The sequence below is a fragment of the Onychostoma macrolepis genome, chromosome 17, assembly GCF_012432095.1.
Source record: "Onychostoma macrolepis isolate SWU-2019 chromosome 17, ASM1243209v1, whole genome shotgun sequence".
Taxonomy (NCBI): Eukaryota; Metazoa; Chordata; class Actinopteri; order Cypriniformes; family Cyprinidae; genus Onychostoma; species Onychostoma macrolepis.
In genome coordinates this window covers 26,662,731-26,682,135 of record NC_081171.1, presented here as the reverse complement: position 1 = coordinate 26,682,135, position 19,405 = coordinate 26,662,731, and the positions used below count along the sequence as shown (strand labels likewise).

Below are 19,405 nucleotides of genomic sequence, written 5' to 3'. Positions count from 1 at the left end.
CAATCACATTTAGTCTAGCACTACAGTAACATCATGTTTACACAGCGCACTGTCAGTCAATAAATGGGAAAAAAGTAACTGGCATTACTTTTTTGAAAAAGTAACTCAGATATTTTCTTGTAAAATAAAAAGTAATGCGTTACTTTACTAGTTACTTGAAAAAAGTAATATTACGTAACTCGCGTTACCCCCAACACTGGTCACAGTCATATTATTTGTAAAACATGTTTCCATATCAGAAATGGTACGTTTTAGCATAGGCTCTCAATGTCAAATTCCAAAAAGAAAATTCATGGATTTATGACCTCAGGACTAGACTACTGTAATTCACTAGTGAGTGGATGTACAGGTTTATTAAAGAAATTCAACTGGTCCAAAATGCAGAAGCTACAGAGAGCTACATACTCATATGATCATATTAGCCCAGTTCTATCAACACATTTACTGGTTGCAACTATTCTTATTACTTATGAAGCTTTCAATGGTCTAGTGCGTCAATGAGCTACCATCACATTTCAGTATCATCCAATATGTTCAGTTGGGTGACAAAATTGTGGTCCATTAACAATATCAAAATTTTATGTGGATGGTAGGAAGAATCCTTTCTATTTACTGTAGCTAACAAACTCTTTCTAAAGCCCGAATTTTATTTACAAATTTATTCTTATTATTGTGTAAAATGTCTTTAAAAATACTTGTGAAAAGTATTCTTATTATTCCAAGCATATTTTATAATATATAATCCTATTTATTATTTGATTATTTAAATCTCTTGTTTAAAAATAGGAAAATAGAAGCGCTACAGTTGTATATAATTTGCGCGATATATCTGTTTATAATACATTTGAAAGCACATTTTAAAATTGTATTATATACCTCCTGCTGCCATAATAAAGACCCATTTCGAATGTTTATGTGCTATTCTTCTTTTTCTGCCCCAGTCACTGTGGTTGAGCAGTCATGAAGTATTGTTCTTTTAAATGCTTTCCAGCATTTCAGTAATAAATATTTATGCAAATTACACCGAAGTACAACGTTACCTTACGGTGTTCTGGAGTGGTCAAAAAGGGTTTAACCCCTTAACTGTCACTCACAGTTTTAAACATAGACTTAGTGCACTATCCACTTACGTCCCCCTGAGAAACAATTACCGTCAGAATAGGGCTTAACACTGTTCGAGAAGTCACTTGTATGTAACGATTCACTCACTCACTCACAATGTGATTTGATTCATAGTACTGATTTCACGATATTCGTGTTTTGTGAAACTATACTACAGTGGTCACCAAACTTGATCCTGGAGGGCTGGTGTCCTGCAGACTTTAGCTCCAACTTGCCTCAACACACCTGCCTGGAAGTTTCAAATATACTTGAGCCCTATTCGGACGGTAATTGTTTCTCAGGGGGACGCAAGTGATTTTCACCATTTACAGGGGGTAGTTGGTGATTTTAATGTCATTCGAATCCAGGATGTCAGTGTTTTTCTCTCACCCCCGTAAAAATCCCTGGCCGAATTACCTACTGTTTTTTTTTGACAAACACCAAGGTCGTGTGTTAATTTAATTGCTGTCCGAATCCACTTCTCTGAGTTTACAAGAAGTCGATTAAAAATTCAGTGTTTAAATCCTTTTTGAGCACTCCCGAACACCGTAAGAGGTAACGTTGTACTTGTGTAATTTACATACATATTTCTGAAATGCTGTGAAGTATTTAAAAGAACGATACTTCATAACTGCTCCACCACAGCGAGTGAGAGTAGAAAGAGAAGAAAAGCACGTAAACATTCGAAATGGGTCAGCAGGTATGCAATACAATGCATACATAAAGTGAATGTTGTCTACGCTTAAATAGTCTCCCTCTAAGCATCTCATTCCTAGGATCATTTTGGGTAAGTAATATTCAAGATGGCACCGGGTTGTTCTCTGGCGTGCCGTCGACTCTCACCTTTGTCAATTGTTTTATATGTATTGTTGTGGGCAATATGGCTGTTCGTGGTAGAAACTTCTGCTGCCCTCACCTACGATCGCCAAGCTCTTCTTGATTTACGTCCTTCTTTGTCGGATTGCTGTAAACGTATCCCGATTGAGGACCACTTCTTTAACTCATGGACGTCTTCTACCTTTCCTGTGTTACCAGGGTTACCTGTCAACCAACGGGTTGCTGTCTTTATTGTAAAAAGTGCCTGAGAAAAAGAGGAAAACGCAGCGGTCTTCTTGCTAGGCTGAAGAGATGTGGGTTTTCATCAATATGGTTACACCGAGTTCGGCCTGGAAGCTACAGGCTGCTTGGTTACAGCAGCGTGTCGGAACTGCGGCCTATCGGTCTCACTCCACTCCTCCCGGTCTCAACGGCCCCTTTTCGCCGATCATTAAGACAAGAGGGGTGTAGATTTTCAGAACCTCCGGTCCTTGGAATACGTAAAAATCAGCGGATTCGCTCATGGTTACTGGCCCGCAGCAGGTGAAATTGGCGATGGTAAATGCAGGATCCATCACTAACAAATCGTTTATTTTAAATGACTTTTTTATGTCAAGATCTGGACCAAGTTCCTACTGTGGACAAATTACTGATCTTGGGTGACTTTAATATTCATGTGTGTTGCCCTACCCATTATCTGATGAAGGAGTTTATGCAATTCATTGATTCATTTGACCTCGTCCAACATATTAATGGACCTACTCATACACAAGGACATACTATTGATCTTGTTTTATCTTTTGGACTTCCAGTATGTAACTTCAGTATTACTGAATGTTGTTTGTATGATCATATGCCGGATATGTTTAATATATTACTCTCATACTCGCTTCCAAGTGAGCACAATGATGTATATTATGCCCGAGTATTAACTTCCTCAACTGCAGAGGAATTTTCCAATGCATATTTAGAGTCCACAGCTAGAACAGTGTTAAAAGTGCCATCTAATAGCCACAAAACTGAGGATCTAACTGTGTTGTTTAATGAGACTTGTACAAATATTTTAGATCTACTTGCACCACTAAAACCAAAAGTCTTTAAATCGAGCTCACACCCTTGGTTCAACCATCATACCCGTGCACTTAGGCGGGAGTGCTGTAAAGCAGAACGTAAATGGAAATCAGATAGGTTACAAGTTTCCAAGGAGATTTTTAAGAACTGCATGTCGGCCTATCAGTGTGCTGTTAAAACAGCTAAAATTGAATATTTCTTAGATTTAATTTCTAAAAATTCTCATGATTCAAAAGTGTTATTTAACTCATTTGATAAAGTGGTTAATCCCAAGAAATCATCATTTCCTGATGTTAACCCTGAGTTATGCACAAAGTTTTTAGATTTTTCTAGGAGTAAAGATTGAGGTTTTATATGAATCTATTCCGAGTATTTACTTTGCCTCCGAATCTTCCAATTCGGTGACTGTCAATGCTCAGTTAACGCATTTTTACCCAATTGATCTGGATAAATTGATAGAGTTAATTTTAAAATGAAAACAGTCTACCTCTCCAGCGGATTTTTTGCCAACTCGTCTCTTTAGAGAGGTGTTAGGTGTGATTGGTCCAGCTGTTCTGACTATCATCTATAGCTCGCTGAGCTCTGGCATTGTTCCATCTTGTCTTAAGCATTCAGTGATTCGGACATTTCTGAAGAAGCCTAATCTCGACACGTCTGATTTTAGTAATTTTCAACCTATTTCCACATTGCCTTTTCTGTCGAAAGTGTTGGAAAAACTGTTTCTCTCCAATTATTTGCATTTTTATCAGACCACCATATTCATGACCGATTTCAATCAGGATTTAGGGCCCGCCATAGCACAGAAACGGCTCTTCTTAAAGTGTCAAACGACCTTTTGCTCACTTTGGATTCTGGTAACTTTGCTATTTTAATTTTGCTCGACTTAACTGCCGCTTTTGATACAATCCACCATAGAATTTTGTTAGATCGTTTACAGCAGGAGGTTGGGATTAGTGATAGTGCTTTACAATGGTTTTCTTGTTATCTGTCTAATAGGTCTGTATCGGTTACAGTGGGTAATCATTCTTCTCCTGCAGTTCCTCTATCTTGTGGGCTCCCACAAGGGTCCATGTTAAGTCCAATTCTGTTTTCTCTATATATGCTACCGTTGGGGAGTATTTTTAGGAAACATGGGATTGCATACCACTGTTATGCTGACGATACTCAGTTGTTTGTCCCATTACACCCAGTTGATAAGTCTTGTGCTACAATCGTCAAGTGTCTCGAGGATGTAAAATCCTGGATGGCTAAGAATTTTCTCCATTTAAATGAGAGTAAAACAGATGTGGTTGTTTTCGGTCCTCTTAGCTCTTTGCCACTTATTTCTAGTTATTTGGGGCCTCTTTCTAGGAATATTCATCCTAGATATTCATTCGTAAAAAAACCTGGGTGTATTTTTTAACTCAGATGAAGTTTATCAAACAAGTTAATACTGTGGTGAAAACTAGTTTTTACTATTTAAGGTTAATATCTCAGATGATTGTCTCCAGATTTCCAAATGAGAACATTGGTTTAATGCTCTCATTTGGAAATCTGGAGACAATCATCCATGCTTTTATATCATCAAGATTGGTTTATTGTAATGTTGTGCATTTAGGAATTTCTCAGTCTTTGGTAAATCGATTACAGCTTGTCCAAAATGCTGCTGCCAGACTATTGACTGGTAAGAGAAAGAGGGATAGAATTAGTGTTGTCAAAATACCCGGTACTTCGGGACCAAGTTGGTACTAAAAAAATGAAAACGTCACGGTACCAGGTTTTTTTTTTTTTTTTTAAGTACCGGTAGTACCGAGTACCTGGTCAACCCGGTTCTTGACGTGTACGGCCCTATGATTTCCGCGATGCAGAAAACGCGGACGGAATCTTGTAATCCAGTTATAAAAACGGAATTTGTCAAAGTTTGGATGAATTAATCAAAAGTAGGTCATTGCACTTAAATCAAATCGCGAGTCTCTGTATGAATGAATGAATGGCGGAGGCAGCGTTTTACTACACACGCTGAAGCGGCGTGGCCTTCATGATGATTTCAGCATCTGCCGTCTCAATGAGGACATAAATAAATAAACAACATCTACAGAACTGCTCCGAGAGTCACTTCACGAGCATTTTACAGTTTCATTTGAGTAAAACCAGCATAATATCATATAGCTAGACACAGAAATTTTAAGGTATTCACGGCAACCCGTCAAAATAAGTTTATTTTAAAGACATTGTGCCAGAAATATATTACTATTATTTAGTAGAATGTATGTGATACTATTACTGTTGAAAAAAATTTTTTTTATTTTTGAAGAAATAAATCACACAATATTTCTTCCATATTTTAATTTTAATAGTAAATCCCCTTTATTTACCAAAAAAATAAAATGTGTTTAAATTTCATTAATTAAAAGACAAATTAAATTTGGGTGGAACTTTACTGTTTTTCATACTTTTTTTACTTGCGGAAAAACTTGAAACAATTTAACCTCTTAACTGTCACCGTCCACCCTGTGGGACGCCTACGTTTACTTCACTATTTTACAATTAAATCCTAATCTAATCATGACAAACTATATATCGTTGGAAAGGTCTAAGACTCCTAAATAGGTATTTTACCACTTTTTTTGTAAAAAAATGTAGGAAAAGTAATAGATTAATTTATGACAAGAGTGCACCTGAAAAATCTACATCATAACAGGAGTTCTGACCTTTGTCACAGAAAGTCTTCTTAGTTGCCTTTTTCTCTATCACGCTTTAGAAATCATAAGAAATTATATATCAGTTGAAAACTTAAAATCTCAAAATTCATCCTTTGAAACCCATTTTAAAATCAGACATTGCATTACCATGTAAATGGTACATCAAAATCACATTGGAAAATGTTTTCATTCATGAATTATAAAAAAATAAGTTTGGATAGTGCACTATCATGTCTGTGTTCAAAACTGTGAGTGACAGTTAAGGGGTTAAATAAGTATAAAGAATGGCATAGATTTTTGCACATTTTATTTTTGTTTGATTTTATTATTAAAAATAGTGTATTTTTTAATTAGCATGTGGTAACGAAATTGGTACTGAGAACCGTGGATTTTCACTGGTATCGGGTTGCAACCGGTATCGGTACCGAATACTGAAATTTTGGTACCGTGACAACGCTAAATAGAATAGCTCCAATTTTAGCATCTTTGCATTGGTTACCTGTTAGATACCGGATTGATTTTAAGGCCTTCGTAATAATTTTCTACATTTTAAACGGTCTTGCACCTTTGTATTTGTCAGATCTGGTTAATTTGCATAAACCTGTGAAGAACTTGTGTTCTGCTGACAAACAATTGCTCCAGGTACCGCGGTCCCGACTTAAGCGAAAAGGGGATCGGGCCTTTTCGATTGCCGGTCCTCGGCTATGGAATAATTTACCTCTAGCCATTCGGGATGCCCCCTCAGTGTTCGCTTTTAAAACGGGTTTGAAGAAGCATTTTTATTTAATGGTGTTTGAATCTGACTTAGGAGAGACGTAATGTATGTTTTCTTTTTTAAGCTGCTGTGTTTGTCATTGTTATGTGTTTGTTTTTTCTGGAATGAATTGTACAGCACTTTGGGCTGCTCTGAAGGCAGTAGAAATGTGCTATATAAGAAAATAAACTAAACTAAACTACATCAGGGTCAGCCTAATCCAGTTTGTATCCTGGCCAGATGTTTGACATACTACTCAACCTGGTACTGGTACTGAAACTGTTCTTATGTAGGTATTCGTATACAACATTTACAAGTACAAAAACAAATGTTATACATTTGGGGAGATGTTGAACAATCTAGACACACATACACATCTAAAACAAAAGCAGTTTACATATTTACAGCTATAGAACAGTAAAACATTTACAAATCTGTCTATCAGTGGTTGCTGATCATATTTTAATGGCACAAAAGATGCAGACAAGCTCACACCATCAGGGGTATGGAAAATAATAAAAACTCGGTGAAGGCAGTGTCTCAGTCTTCACTGACTAGTGTAAAATAATAAGTACGTGTAATTCAAACTACTATATCAAAAATCCGACCAATCAGCATTAACAGTAGCTGCTGTTGATTTGGCAGACATATCCTACTCTATTTCCATTATCTTCTGAACTCTTTCTTCACATGACATCATGTTCTCATAAAGCGCATTCTTTAATTGTAAAGTTTGTTTAAATTTAAATCACATCTATGAGTTGTTGACAAATCTGACACACGGAGGTGTTTCCTCAGGTGTTCCTCATAACAAAACCTGTTGCTCAGGTTTTCTTATATGAAAGGAGGGTGGGCGCCAAGGACAAAACCATTACTTCATCACAAATAGATTTTAGTTTTTTCAATTTTATAGATACAGTAGATCCTACTGAGGATGGAGAATAAAGTCTTTCAATAAGCACTTGTGTCTTTGATTCTGTTCCTCACTGTTATGGATTATGAAGATTGGTATCAATTACAGAAATTGCATTAACTGTAGGATTCTAAAGTCTGGTCTTGTTTAAAATTATGTAATCCTTTAAAGTTCTGGCACCAGAAGTCACCCAGAATGGAATGACGTTACAATCTCAAATAAAATAAAACAAAAAGTCAACAGTGTTAAATAATTGCCACTGAAAACAAGCTCAGTGATCATAAATATAATAAAATTAACTGATTAATGCACAAACTAAATATTCATATAACCTAAAGTTTTGTATACATTTTTACATCTGTATAGTTACATGTAAATAATGTATGTTTTAGATGCTGTCAATATGTCAGTCTTGTTCACTTTAGTGTCAAACTTAAGTAAATGGACAGTATGTGGGGTAGGACCATAATTTATGTAAATAAGCAAATAAGCAAAAGCAGCACAGTTATGTTGCTCTAAATAACGTTAAACAGGTTATCAAGCCCAGTTCCTTTCTTCCCTTTCTGATGAAATACTATGTCTATGGAACAAATAAATAAATAAAAATACAAAATAGAAGACAACAGGTTAAACCTTAACTGTACAGTAATGTGAATTACATCTATAAAATGACTGTAAATGCATTCATCATGCCAACACCTTTACCTGAAAGTCTTGTAACGCTTGAGGAGGGAACGACCACAGTTTCGAATGGATGGATCTTTCCTCGTTTATGGAAAACTTTTTCAGAAGTGACTATCAAATATAACATCTCATTTCTGTAGTGCTGCCTGTTCACTGCATACTTGTCAGTTATTGCTTACATAGAATCATAAAAGGATGACAGTCCAGACAAGAATGCTGTTAACCCTAAGGGCAGATAAAAGTTAATTATTTAGCAAACAGGTATTTCACAGATGAACAATTTTAGTGTTATACAGTCCTATCATTATGGATAAGACAAAGCAGTTCATAGAAACTATAAATTTAAAAGCCTAACTCAGTAACAACGAAACCTATAAACAACAAAAGCACAATCTTACAACACAACCTTAGCTTTTTCTACAGCAAGATTAATGTAGTGTATACATTAATGTAGTGTATACAAATATTGATAATTTAACCGTGATTTCAGGAGTGTCAAAAAAAAAAAAACTCTGATGGAAGCTGCTGACAGAGATATAGGAAATGCAGGTGATCTGAGAAAGCTTATTAAATAACTTCATATGCATTTTTCACAATTATTTTTCATCTATATCATCATGCATCTTTAAAACCTAAAAATGTAAATTCTCATTTCTTAAGATTTTTATTTTGTATGTTCTGTACATTATTCTCTCTATTTTCTGCATTTCACCTCTGCTGTAGTTTATTTCTAATAAAGCTGACATTGTATACTACATATTGTTGGCTCTGTGACAGATTATGTTCCTATATTCTTCCATGCTGACGGCCATGCAGCAGAGTTGGAGGGGACCTCTTTTCGAAGAACATCTCCAAGGCACTATGAACCATCTGACTAGTAAGTAAAACCTCAAACATTCAAAAGTTTCAGATATTCAAAAAATATATAAAATAAATATCAAATATCTAATATAGTCCTGTATGTCTTACAAGGCCATCTTGTTTAACACTGCATTGTGGACACTACAACCTACAGAGGGGTTACAACAATTCAAAACGAAACGCACAGAGCCGATCCTCCCTATACGCAGAATACGCAAGCTGCGTAGGGCCCCGAAACACCATGGGGCCCCCTTGCTCTCAAAGAGGTTTTAATTTTAGTTTCATTTTTGAATTTGGCCAGCGGTTATGAAAACATGAATGATCATTTCTTTTAATGTGGTGCGATGTCACACTCATACGTAAAAATCAGCCAAATCATGTAACGTGAATGTCGTACAGTCTCTTGCTCTTACTAAAAAAATAAAATAAATAAAATACGAGTTGAAAGCGAACCGAGCCGCGGAAGAGATACTGTTTTTCGTGCGCTTTCTGTGAGTGCGTTTCATCCAATCTTTCATCCCAAAGAATCATCCATTCTTTCACCCCCCCACCCCTGGCGACACAGTTTTGCGTAGGGCCCCCTGAAGTCTAGGATCGGCACTGGAAACACAGATGATAATTAAAAAAGTGCTTTGAAATGAAAATTAATAATGGTAAGACAGAACGAGTACTGTGACTGTGCCTCACTTCAAAGTGTAACAGTCTGTAATGGTCATCATCTGCCATGCCAGGTGGATGGTGAAGGTGGGAATTATAAGTAAGATTTTCTAAACTTTAAATGTAGTAAAGTGTTTGTTCAAGTAGACTTTGTTGCTTGTGGAAACCTCACACTGATACCTGAACCGCACTGAAAGGTGCTTAAATATTATTACATTGTTATATATATAAAATCTGCAGTAGCCTACATATATACATACAAGGAATAAATTCTTGAAATATATTTGATTTGGTTTACAGATAAACAAGGGGGGAAAAAACAGTGCGACACAATGTCACGCTGCGTCGGATTCCGCCATGTTTTAGGTCACGCTCAGGAGCGCACAGCGTAAACAAATGCAAATCACCACAGAAAAAGCCGACCGTTTTACATTAACATTTTTTTTAAAAACATCTTACATACGCCTAGAATAAAACGGACTAATATATAAATCTCTTTAAATAAAATAAAAAAAATATCCCTTTGCATATCCCTTTGCACCGGCCGTGCAAAGGGATATGGCAATTGATGATACAGTAAGCCTAACCACTGCAACGCGATCTTAAGTAGAATAATATAAACATTAACTAATATAAAACGTCTACATTCACTACCACTCAGTCTCCGCTGTAGCTCCCGTGACCTAAATTCCCAGAATGCATTGCCGCTGTGATGACACATTCCCAGACTCTATATATGCTGAGTTTCAGTTAATTTTTGTGACACGCTTAATTTGTTCATAGAAAGGAAACTCAAATGGCAGAAAGCGACACCTTACTTGTTTTCTTTATTTTTCTGCTTTCTGATTCTGCTGGTATAAGGAAACAGTTGAAGTGATCGCGCCAGAGCGCACACACACACAAAATACATCAGTTCTAGCATTGCTAACTTGAAAGCACAGTTGGTACTTTATCTAAATAAAAGTGAACCAAACATCAGCGCGCCCGCCTCTGTATCACCGCTGGAACGCGACTGAAGTACAAAGCCTATAATTTACATAATAAATAATAGTTTAGCATTCAGATACGTTACATCGCAAATATGGAAATATTATGGAATATTTGGATTTGTGCCGAACGAGAGAGGTAGGATACACGAGCACAAAGCTCCATTTCACAAACAGTTGAGTGTGCAAGCCTTTAAAGTACACTCCTTTGTCAGGCTGTGTGAGAGACACATTCAGAATCAGCACCTGGGGCCTGTACCATGATGGTGGCTGATCAAACTCAGGGTTACAGGATTAGTTTTGAGTTGACAAAACCAAACCAGTCCAATCCGCCTTTGTTGGTACCATGAAGCTGATCCTGAGTTAATGGAGCATGTGCACATGAAAGTGTGACATCATTAATGAACAGCCAATCACATGCCTTAAAACTATGATTCACTTTTTGTGAGAGAGTCAGTGCGAAGATTAAAAGATTGAACAATATGAGGAATTTAAACACATTTACACAGCATGATCATGAAACGATCTATCCATGAAAGAGGAGAACTTAAAGATAACATCTTACCATATAAGTGCAAGCAAAAGTTGTAAAGTTAGTTTATAGAGTTGATAATATTTATAGGTATAAAAACACTTAAAAATCTAAGCTCATATGTAGTCATGTTTAAAGCTTCTGGTTCTAAAACATTTATAATCGCATATTATCTATATATTTGCATGATTTTAAAATAAAAGCTTAATAATTACTATTAAACTAAGCTTGCTTATGTAATGGATTAAGGGTATAATTATATAAATAATTAAAAAATCATCATCTCTAAAAATCTGATGATTTTATCTTAAATTCTTTTTTACTATGTAGTGTCCTTTAATTTGGATGAAGAGAAACTGGAGGAGTGGCTTTATTGCGTCAGAGACGTGTCACTTTGCTTGAAGCTGATTGGTCAAATTTTGGTTTGAGCGCTCTAAACCAGAACATAACCTGCCCTGGAGCAGGTTAGCTGTGGAGCGCAAGTTGCTATGGCAATGAACACTGCTAAAAGCCAAACCACTTTCATGGTACCTAAAACCCAGAGCTGGCGCAAACTAAACTGAAACTTACCTGGCTAGTCAGCTAAACCGGCTTCATGGTACAGGCCCCTGGTCACTGTCTAGTGGGCTTTGATTTCAAGTACACAACTCATGGCATTCGCTGCTCTTCTGCTGGCAGTTATCAAACAGCGTTGCATTACTGCGGGTGCCCCCTTCTGGATTGGGGGTGAATTGCCTGTATTCGTTGTAAGGCCTCATGCACCGAAACGAGATGCCCGTACCGTGATGGTTCGGTACGAATACATTCCACCCCTAATATAATTTTTTTTTTTCTCCATTTTCCCCCCCCAAAGCAACTAAAAGCCATTTCACACTTGCCATACTCCAGTAGGGTGAGCGCACTGACTAAACAAATCAAAATAAGCATTAAAAAAAAAAAAAAGTCTGAAATGACCATAATGCTGTATGTTAGGTGCAGTGTTGGGCTAGTTACTCAAAGAATGTAATATATTACTCATTACTAGTTACTCCTTTCAAAAGTAATATTGTTACTTTACTTATTACTTTCTGGCAACAGTAATTAGTTACACTACTAGTTACATTACTTTTTCTTCACGCCCCACAGAAGTTGTAACTGTGCATCTTCCAGATAAAATTCTTCTAGAATGTTACTAACAACATATTTCTGCCTCATCATTTGACCAAAATACACATTGGATCGCAATCAGAAGTTATTACAAACACTCAATAGTGACTGATAGTGGCATTCAAGTAGAAGTGTTGTATTCATCTAATTAATTGTCATGTGTAGCTTGAAGCTAATTGTAATTTCTCCGTTACCCATATACAATTATATTTCATTATGTATTTTATCAAATCACATAAGCTTGTAAGAAAAAAAAAAAAAAAATTCTAAAAGATTTTTAATTATAGTATAGTACCACATGCTGATCAGAGGGATGTGGGTGGGATGTAATGCCAGAGTAAAGTAAAGCCACAACTTACACAACAGTGTTCAAATATATTTTTTTCCCTGACAAAATCAATATAATGCAATATTTCTATCCGCTGAATGCAAGCTTTTCCAAATTTCAAGCTTGCCTGCTGAAAATAACTCTAGGAATTATTTGATTGTTGGATTTTAAATCAGCGGGGGGTTGAGGCATCAAAAGTAACTAAGCTGTTTTATGGATGGTAACTAATATTATTACTGAAATCTTATTAGTAATTAGTTACACTACTAGTTACTCCAAAAAGTAATATTACAGTAACTAAGTTACTAGTAATTAATTACTGCCCAACACTGGTTAGGTGTGAGATTCATTAAACTTGGTTTGCTATAAAACATCTATTCATAAGTGCACCAGTGTTAATCAAAAATCCCCCCACATTTGCTGTATATCCATAAAGTGATATCTTTGTCAAAGTATTATTTCAGTGGTCAACTAACTCATTAAGATAGTCCCTTGCTCCCACCTACTGGCATAACAATGTAACCTGTAATGAAATAAGCCCAGGGATGATATTGTTATTGTTTTGTTTTTTGTTTTAAAAAAAAAAAAAAAAAAAAAGATTTTGCATATGATTTCAATTAATTATTAGAAGTGAGTTGGTTAAGGCCCTGATTAGCTGATGTATTACAATGCTTGATTCAGGTTCAATAGGGGAGCATGTGATTAGTTGAGAAATTGTGCATAGTTAATGATGGCTCTTAAATATTTAAATACAGAGTGTTGAATGCCTACCAAGACTTGCATATTTGTGCATAATGTTTTGACCCTGGATGCTTACAGAAGGATAATCTTTCATTTATGTGCAAGAAACATCATGAGCATCCATAATTTTTGTCGGTTCATGCTGAACTGGTGTTGATAAATGTACTCTTTATATTAATAAGTCAATTTATATTTTCACTGTTTTTAAGTTACATTTTCTGAAGAGTTTTACAGTTTTTCAGTGTCCAAATGTTGTTTGTATTCTATTTATTATAAAGGGGCAAATTATAATCTATATAAAATGAAAACATTTACATGTTTGGATTTAATTTATTAACAAAGTTGGAGTTAACGGAAATATATTCTAGTTTATTTAATTGAATATTTGAATGTTTTAAAATATATTTACATTTATAGAAATGTAATGTTAACAAATATTAGAAATTAATATATGGACATATTGCAAATTAATATATTTACATAGTCTGATATCTAAATGTATTTACATATAAAGAAAATGAAATATGTAAATATTTCCGATAAAAATATAATTTACATTTATTGAAAAGCAGCCAAAATCAAATATCTAAATATATTTTTAATATATATTTCGAAATATATTTACATATATAAAATATATTGTCTTCTATTTGAATTTAAGAAAAGTTAAATATATGAAAATCAATTTATTAATAATATATTTCAATCTACGTGACTTCTGTATGGGCATTATAATCCCCCAGTTGCTTGCCTTTGATCTTCATTTGACAACAATAAAACCACAGAATGTTTCCATAATGGTTCTTCGTTGTTAATGGAAACGTTTCAAGGGCTGCACGATAAATCGAAATGAAAATGAAATCGAAATCACGATTAGGTAGAAGCTGAGACTGTCATGCGTATCTCTGTGAAGCACGGTTCTGTGATCAGTAAATCTTCATCCGAAGGCCAGAGGGCGCTCTCGCGTGGAAACTCCAAACACGCCCCGCAGAACAAATCCAGAAACAGAAGATTTAACTGCTTTCATTGATTCAACGTGACTAATAAACACACGACTACGGCAATATATGGTTTATCTGAGTTCTTATTATTATAATTTTAATTATAATAAAGTATATAATAGTGTACAACGGGGCTAAAGGGGCCCCGGGGTAAAAGGCGCCTTTGATAATATTTTCATCTAAACCACTTAATGGCACACAAACATGGCTTAGCATTTTCCAAAACATTCGCTTTTCAAGATGCACTTGTATATTTATCTGAATTTTGACGCGATCGCGCGCAGCAGCGCGAAGCTGATTCTGTGCTAACTTGATCTAATATTTTGTTTTTTTTAAATGTAGATTTAAGTAGCAAATAGGAATCACTAAAATGAACGCATATATTGAGACAAAGGTCGATCTTCTTTATGATTTTCAGTTTTGTTTAAGATAATTAAAGTAACAGTTTTTACATAAGGAAATAATATGTAAAAGTATGGTATTTGGGGTAAAAGGCGCACATTAATTAACCTGATAATTAATAGATCGCTAACTTTTCCATTTGTTGACATGACATGGTAAATCAGATGGTAAATCATATATTATGTTGGGTGTCCATATTAGAGATAATCATGTTTAGAATGAAACCATCATGTTTAAAAACATATTAATCATATCATATAATAACATACCATGTGTTGTTAATACTGTAAATTGGATCTCCTTCAATACTTTCAGAATATTTACTTATTAAAATGATTTTGTTTTTGTATATTAAAATTTTTATATTAACATTTTAATGACAGTAGCCTATATTTATTGAACAAAAATGTATTATTTTATTTTTCGAAGTAAGCAGAATACTTTGCTAAAGTGATTGTTTTGAACAAGTATTAACTTAGACATTTAAAAAACAAAAAACAAAACAAAAAAACATTATTTTAGCTGAATTATTTGTATCAATACCGTGTGCCTTTTAACCCATGCCGGTGGGCCTTTTACCCCGTCTGTGGGGTAAAAGGCCCCCCTTGTCACCTCATACATTTATAAGATTTTTAAACAAAATAAACAACTTGAACGATTTATTTTCACACAAAATCTGTTGCTTCATTAATGTTTAATACAACATATTTTTTTCTGCAATTATACATTTTAGGCGCAGTGAATAGCACATTTTTTTCTTAAGGGGGGCCTTTAGCCGTTGTACCCTAATGCAATACCTTTATCACTGCTTAGAATATGAGATATGTTGCGTGTCTTATTCTGTGTAAGAAGCCACATCTCACAGAAGGATGTATTTCAAACATGCCGTTATGAAGGGAGTTTGGAATAAACACTTGTTATTAAATGTGGTATTTTCACGTGCTTTCAGATAGAGCAGCATTTACGACACAAAGCCGTAGTTCATCGAGAAGCTACGCAAAAAGATGTCATTATCGCGAACGATTTCATCGTCTGCGATTTTTTTTTGCGTAGCTCCGTAGCTCTGTGTAGTAAGGCTCTGTGTAGTAAACAGTAATGGGAGTAACGGAGTTATAAATAAACGGCGTTACTAATGGCATTATTTTTTCAGTAACGAGTAATCAAAGGAATTACTGTTTCCCCCGTTACTGACAATAAAATGCGGCGTTACTATATATAATATTATCATCATTTAATTTTTCTGTTTATCCGAACGGATGCACAGTGTTGTATTTGTCATACCGTAAACTCTAGTGTGAAGGCGCACAGCTCTCCGTCGCATGCGCAAAGAAAGATACAGAGCAAGAGAGTCTTTCATAACATGCAGAATTGACGCGCTACATGTAAACGATATTCTTTGTTGTATTTTCCTGTCAAAATAACGGAGTTCCTTTGGAATTCTTCAGCTTTTAAGAACTGCCGGGTTCTCTGGTAGTGGGCGGAACTGACAAACAAACGACAATCTCATTGGCCGGCGCTCACCTATTATCGTCTCTGTTTTGATTTCAGCAAATCAATTGTGATTAATATTCATGAACCCAGCAACTCATTAATCCTTAGTGCGTTTTATATTGTTATTAATAGTATAATTCGTAGTGGTTTTGTTATCTTATCAGTATTATTTTTATTTATTTATTTTTTTTCCTTTTTTTATGGAAACACTAAATGACAAACAATATCTTAAACACCACCACCAGTCCTAAGTTCAGTCAACATTACAAATAATTACTAAAGTTATATCATCATATAATGCTAAATTATCATATCAGATTATAATGCTTGACTGACTGATGCTAAGTGTCAGATATAAAAAAAATAAAAATTAAAAAAACTGTGCCATTTTACAAACATAAGCTTTATATATATATATAAAATTGGTTGATAATATTTACAATAATATATTGAATTTGATAGGTGTCTCACATTGTCCCACAGAAATATTAAAATATATTAGTGTACAATGTTTTATAATAATAATAATTTATTCTATTTAGTGTCCATTTCATTCATTTAATATTGGGGGCATCCAAGTTATTTGACATATTTTAACTTTTTTTTTTTTTAAAGTAACGCAATAGTTACTTTCCCTGGTAATTAGTTGCTTTTATAATGATGTAACTCAGTTACTAACTCAGTTACTATTTTTCAGAAGTAACTAGTAACTATAACTAATTACATTTTTTAAGTAAAGTGCCCAACACTGGTAGTAAATGCTGCTCCATCTGAAAGGAGGTGATGGAGATTTACTAGTAATCACAGAACCGGCTTTACTGACAAGAAGTGCATGACATTCGCATTCGATTAATCGTGCAGCCCTATTTCAAATGCTTTAAAACAGTGCAACTTGCATGTACCAAGAAGCAATTATATTCAGCCATCTCAAATACAGCAAAGTTTATTTATTTATTTATTTTTTGGTCTTTGTCTATTTCTTTTTTTTTTAAAAATGGTTCAAACATGAGGCTTGTTGCTTCATAAATCATAAAACCACAACCATGAAAAAAAAAAAAACAACAACACTGGAATACAAATTCACAGAAATGTAAAAAGCTGGAACTGTGCTGAAGTAAGAAACCAGTAAGCCACTGCACAACCCTATAATCATTTCTGGTACTTCGTAATAATTATGTGGCTTATTTAATATTCATTGTTGTAAGTTATACATTCAGAAGGTGCTGCTGCTGTAACAATCTTGTCCTGGGGTTGCAAGTGTTGCACTGGTCGTGTTTAAGAATCATATGGCAGACAGCTTCCTCAGCTGACAAAGTTGCCCCTCACACCACAAAGTTGTCTTTCACCCCACTCTGTCCCTCACGCTTCACAACAAAAGAGAACAATAGAAGTGAAAATTAATGCGACCACAGTTTGAAAAGGGTCATTTCACTGGGGGGAACATACCCAATCCACTCAAATGTCAGTTAAATTAGGGGGATGGGACAGGAGAACATACTTGTTTCTACATGCATTTTTTTTTTTCCTGGTTTCAGGCAAATAAATGACCCAAAGAGACATGTGTGCCATCTCCTTACATTCCTGCACATTTTGTCCAGCTCTAAAATACTAAAATTCAAGCTGACACATTTAATATTACCATCATATAAGCAATTATCATCAAACATTTACAGGGGTCTGTTCCCTAAATAGTACTACATGCACATAAATGTGCCAAAAATGTATCAGAGGCCCATGTGTGCTGCCTCAAAGATAAAAAAAAAAGGGTTAGGGTTATTAAATGCAAAAACACTGTGGATTAAATATTTGTAGGAGACATGGATAGTATGTTTACAAATCTTAAATAAATCTAATTGGTTAAAAGAGCAGGTGCAATATACAGGAGAGCAAAAAACTAACACCACCCACTGCAAGTCGAATGTGTACATATTTTAAATTTCCTCCCCATTACTACAATTAATATACTTCGACCTAATGTAATGCACAAGTATCTCACAGATGGCTACAACTTAAATGTATTGAAACAACAGGAATGCTTTCCGTTTACACTCCAGCATGAAGACAAGTTGCAACAAGTAATTTCGAACATTTGTTAGAACTAACACAGTGGTAATCTTACCTCTAGAATGTGGTCCAGGTCAGCCTTTTCAAGACATGGATATTTTTTCAATATTTTCTCCTTTTCTGCTTTGTAATTATTTACTGCGGCCTCCCAGTTCGGTTCCTCGATGACTTGGAAAATTGCTGCCCCAATTGACAGATAGAAAATGATAGCCGAAGTCAGAAGGGGACCTTTGTCCACCATAATGAGCTCAAATGATTTGGAGTGACTCTTAAAAAAAATACTCTGACAGCGCCCACATTCTCACTATAAATTAATTTAGCACGAGTTCAAAGTTACAGATATCTTAATGAAAATACGACACAGTTTCTTGTTCGGAATAGACACAAGACTAACGAAACATAAATTTAAACTGTGTGTCCAGCAAATGCCTTAACAATTATTATAAAAAATAAAAAAAAATAGTCGCCGGGAGAGTTTGCGGTCCACGTGCGCCACTTGCATTGCTAGTGTAGCGCTCTGATGAAACTCTTGACTGATCTGGTAGTTCAACACGCCGTAAGAGAAGGAAGTTGGCCAAGATCCACCCACTATAGTCCTCCCTCTCTCACAGTCTCTTTCATAACAACAGTTTTGTTTCAATTCCACATTTCCCCCCCACAATTTTTCAAGGAATTAAACTAGTTTCATTTTTCAACTAACTAAACTAACTAACTTACAAACTATAATTATTAAAACCACATGCATGCCTTTTTCCATGAATAATTTTTACATCCATCACCTTGCTCTAAAATAAGGATAAAAATGCATTTTGTTTCGAACATTTGTCATGAAGCACATTTTTTTTTTTTCATGTGAAAAGTTTAAGTAAGTTTTCTGTGGACTAAAACTGATTTGGAATGAAATAATATTTCTTTCTCTCCCGTTTCTCTCCATTATCAAATATCAGAAACCAAGTTCTCCTTATTGGCTTACCCCTAATTTCTCTTTTTTTGTGTGAAGTCTGTTTGATGTATGAGAGTAAAAACAAAAAAACAAAACAAAAAAACAAACAAAACAAAACAAAACAAAAAAAAAAAAAAAAAAAAACATGTAAAACTGATACAGGATCCAGTAGTCACATTATTGCATCATTCCTATATAACTTAAGCTACAGATAACAACTCATTCATGTGTGA

General features: G+C 34.9%; 1 protein-coding gene across 2 annotated transcripts in view; it reads right to left on the bottom strand.

The window, feature by feature from the left end:
* Positions 1–18,902, bottom strand: part of kcnk5a (potassium channel, subfamily K, member 5a) — a 74,011-nt gene extending 55,109 nt beyond the window's left edge. For both annotated transcript variants that reach the window (XM_058748741.1, XM_058748742.1), the window contains exon 1: positions 18,285–18,902. In XM_058748741.1, coding sequence (XP_058604724.1) covers positions 18,285–18,470 — 186 coding nt within the window. In that variant the 5' untranslated portion in view covers positions 18,471–18,902. The remainder of the gene's footprint in view (positions 1–18,284) is intronic.
* Positions 18,903–19,405: the final 503 nt, after the last annotated feature.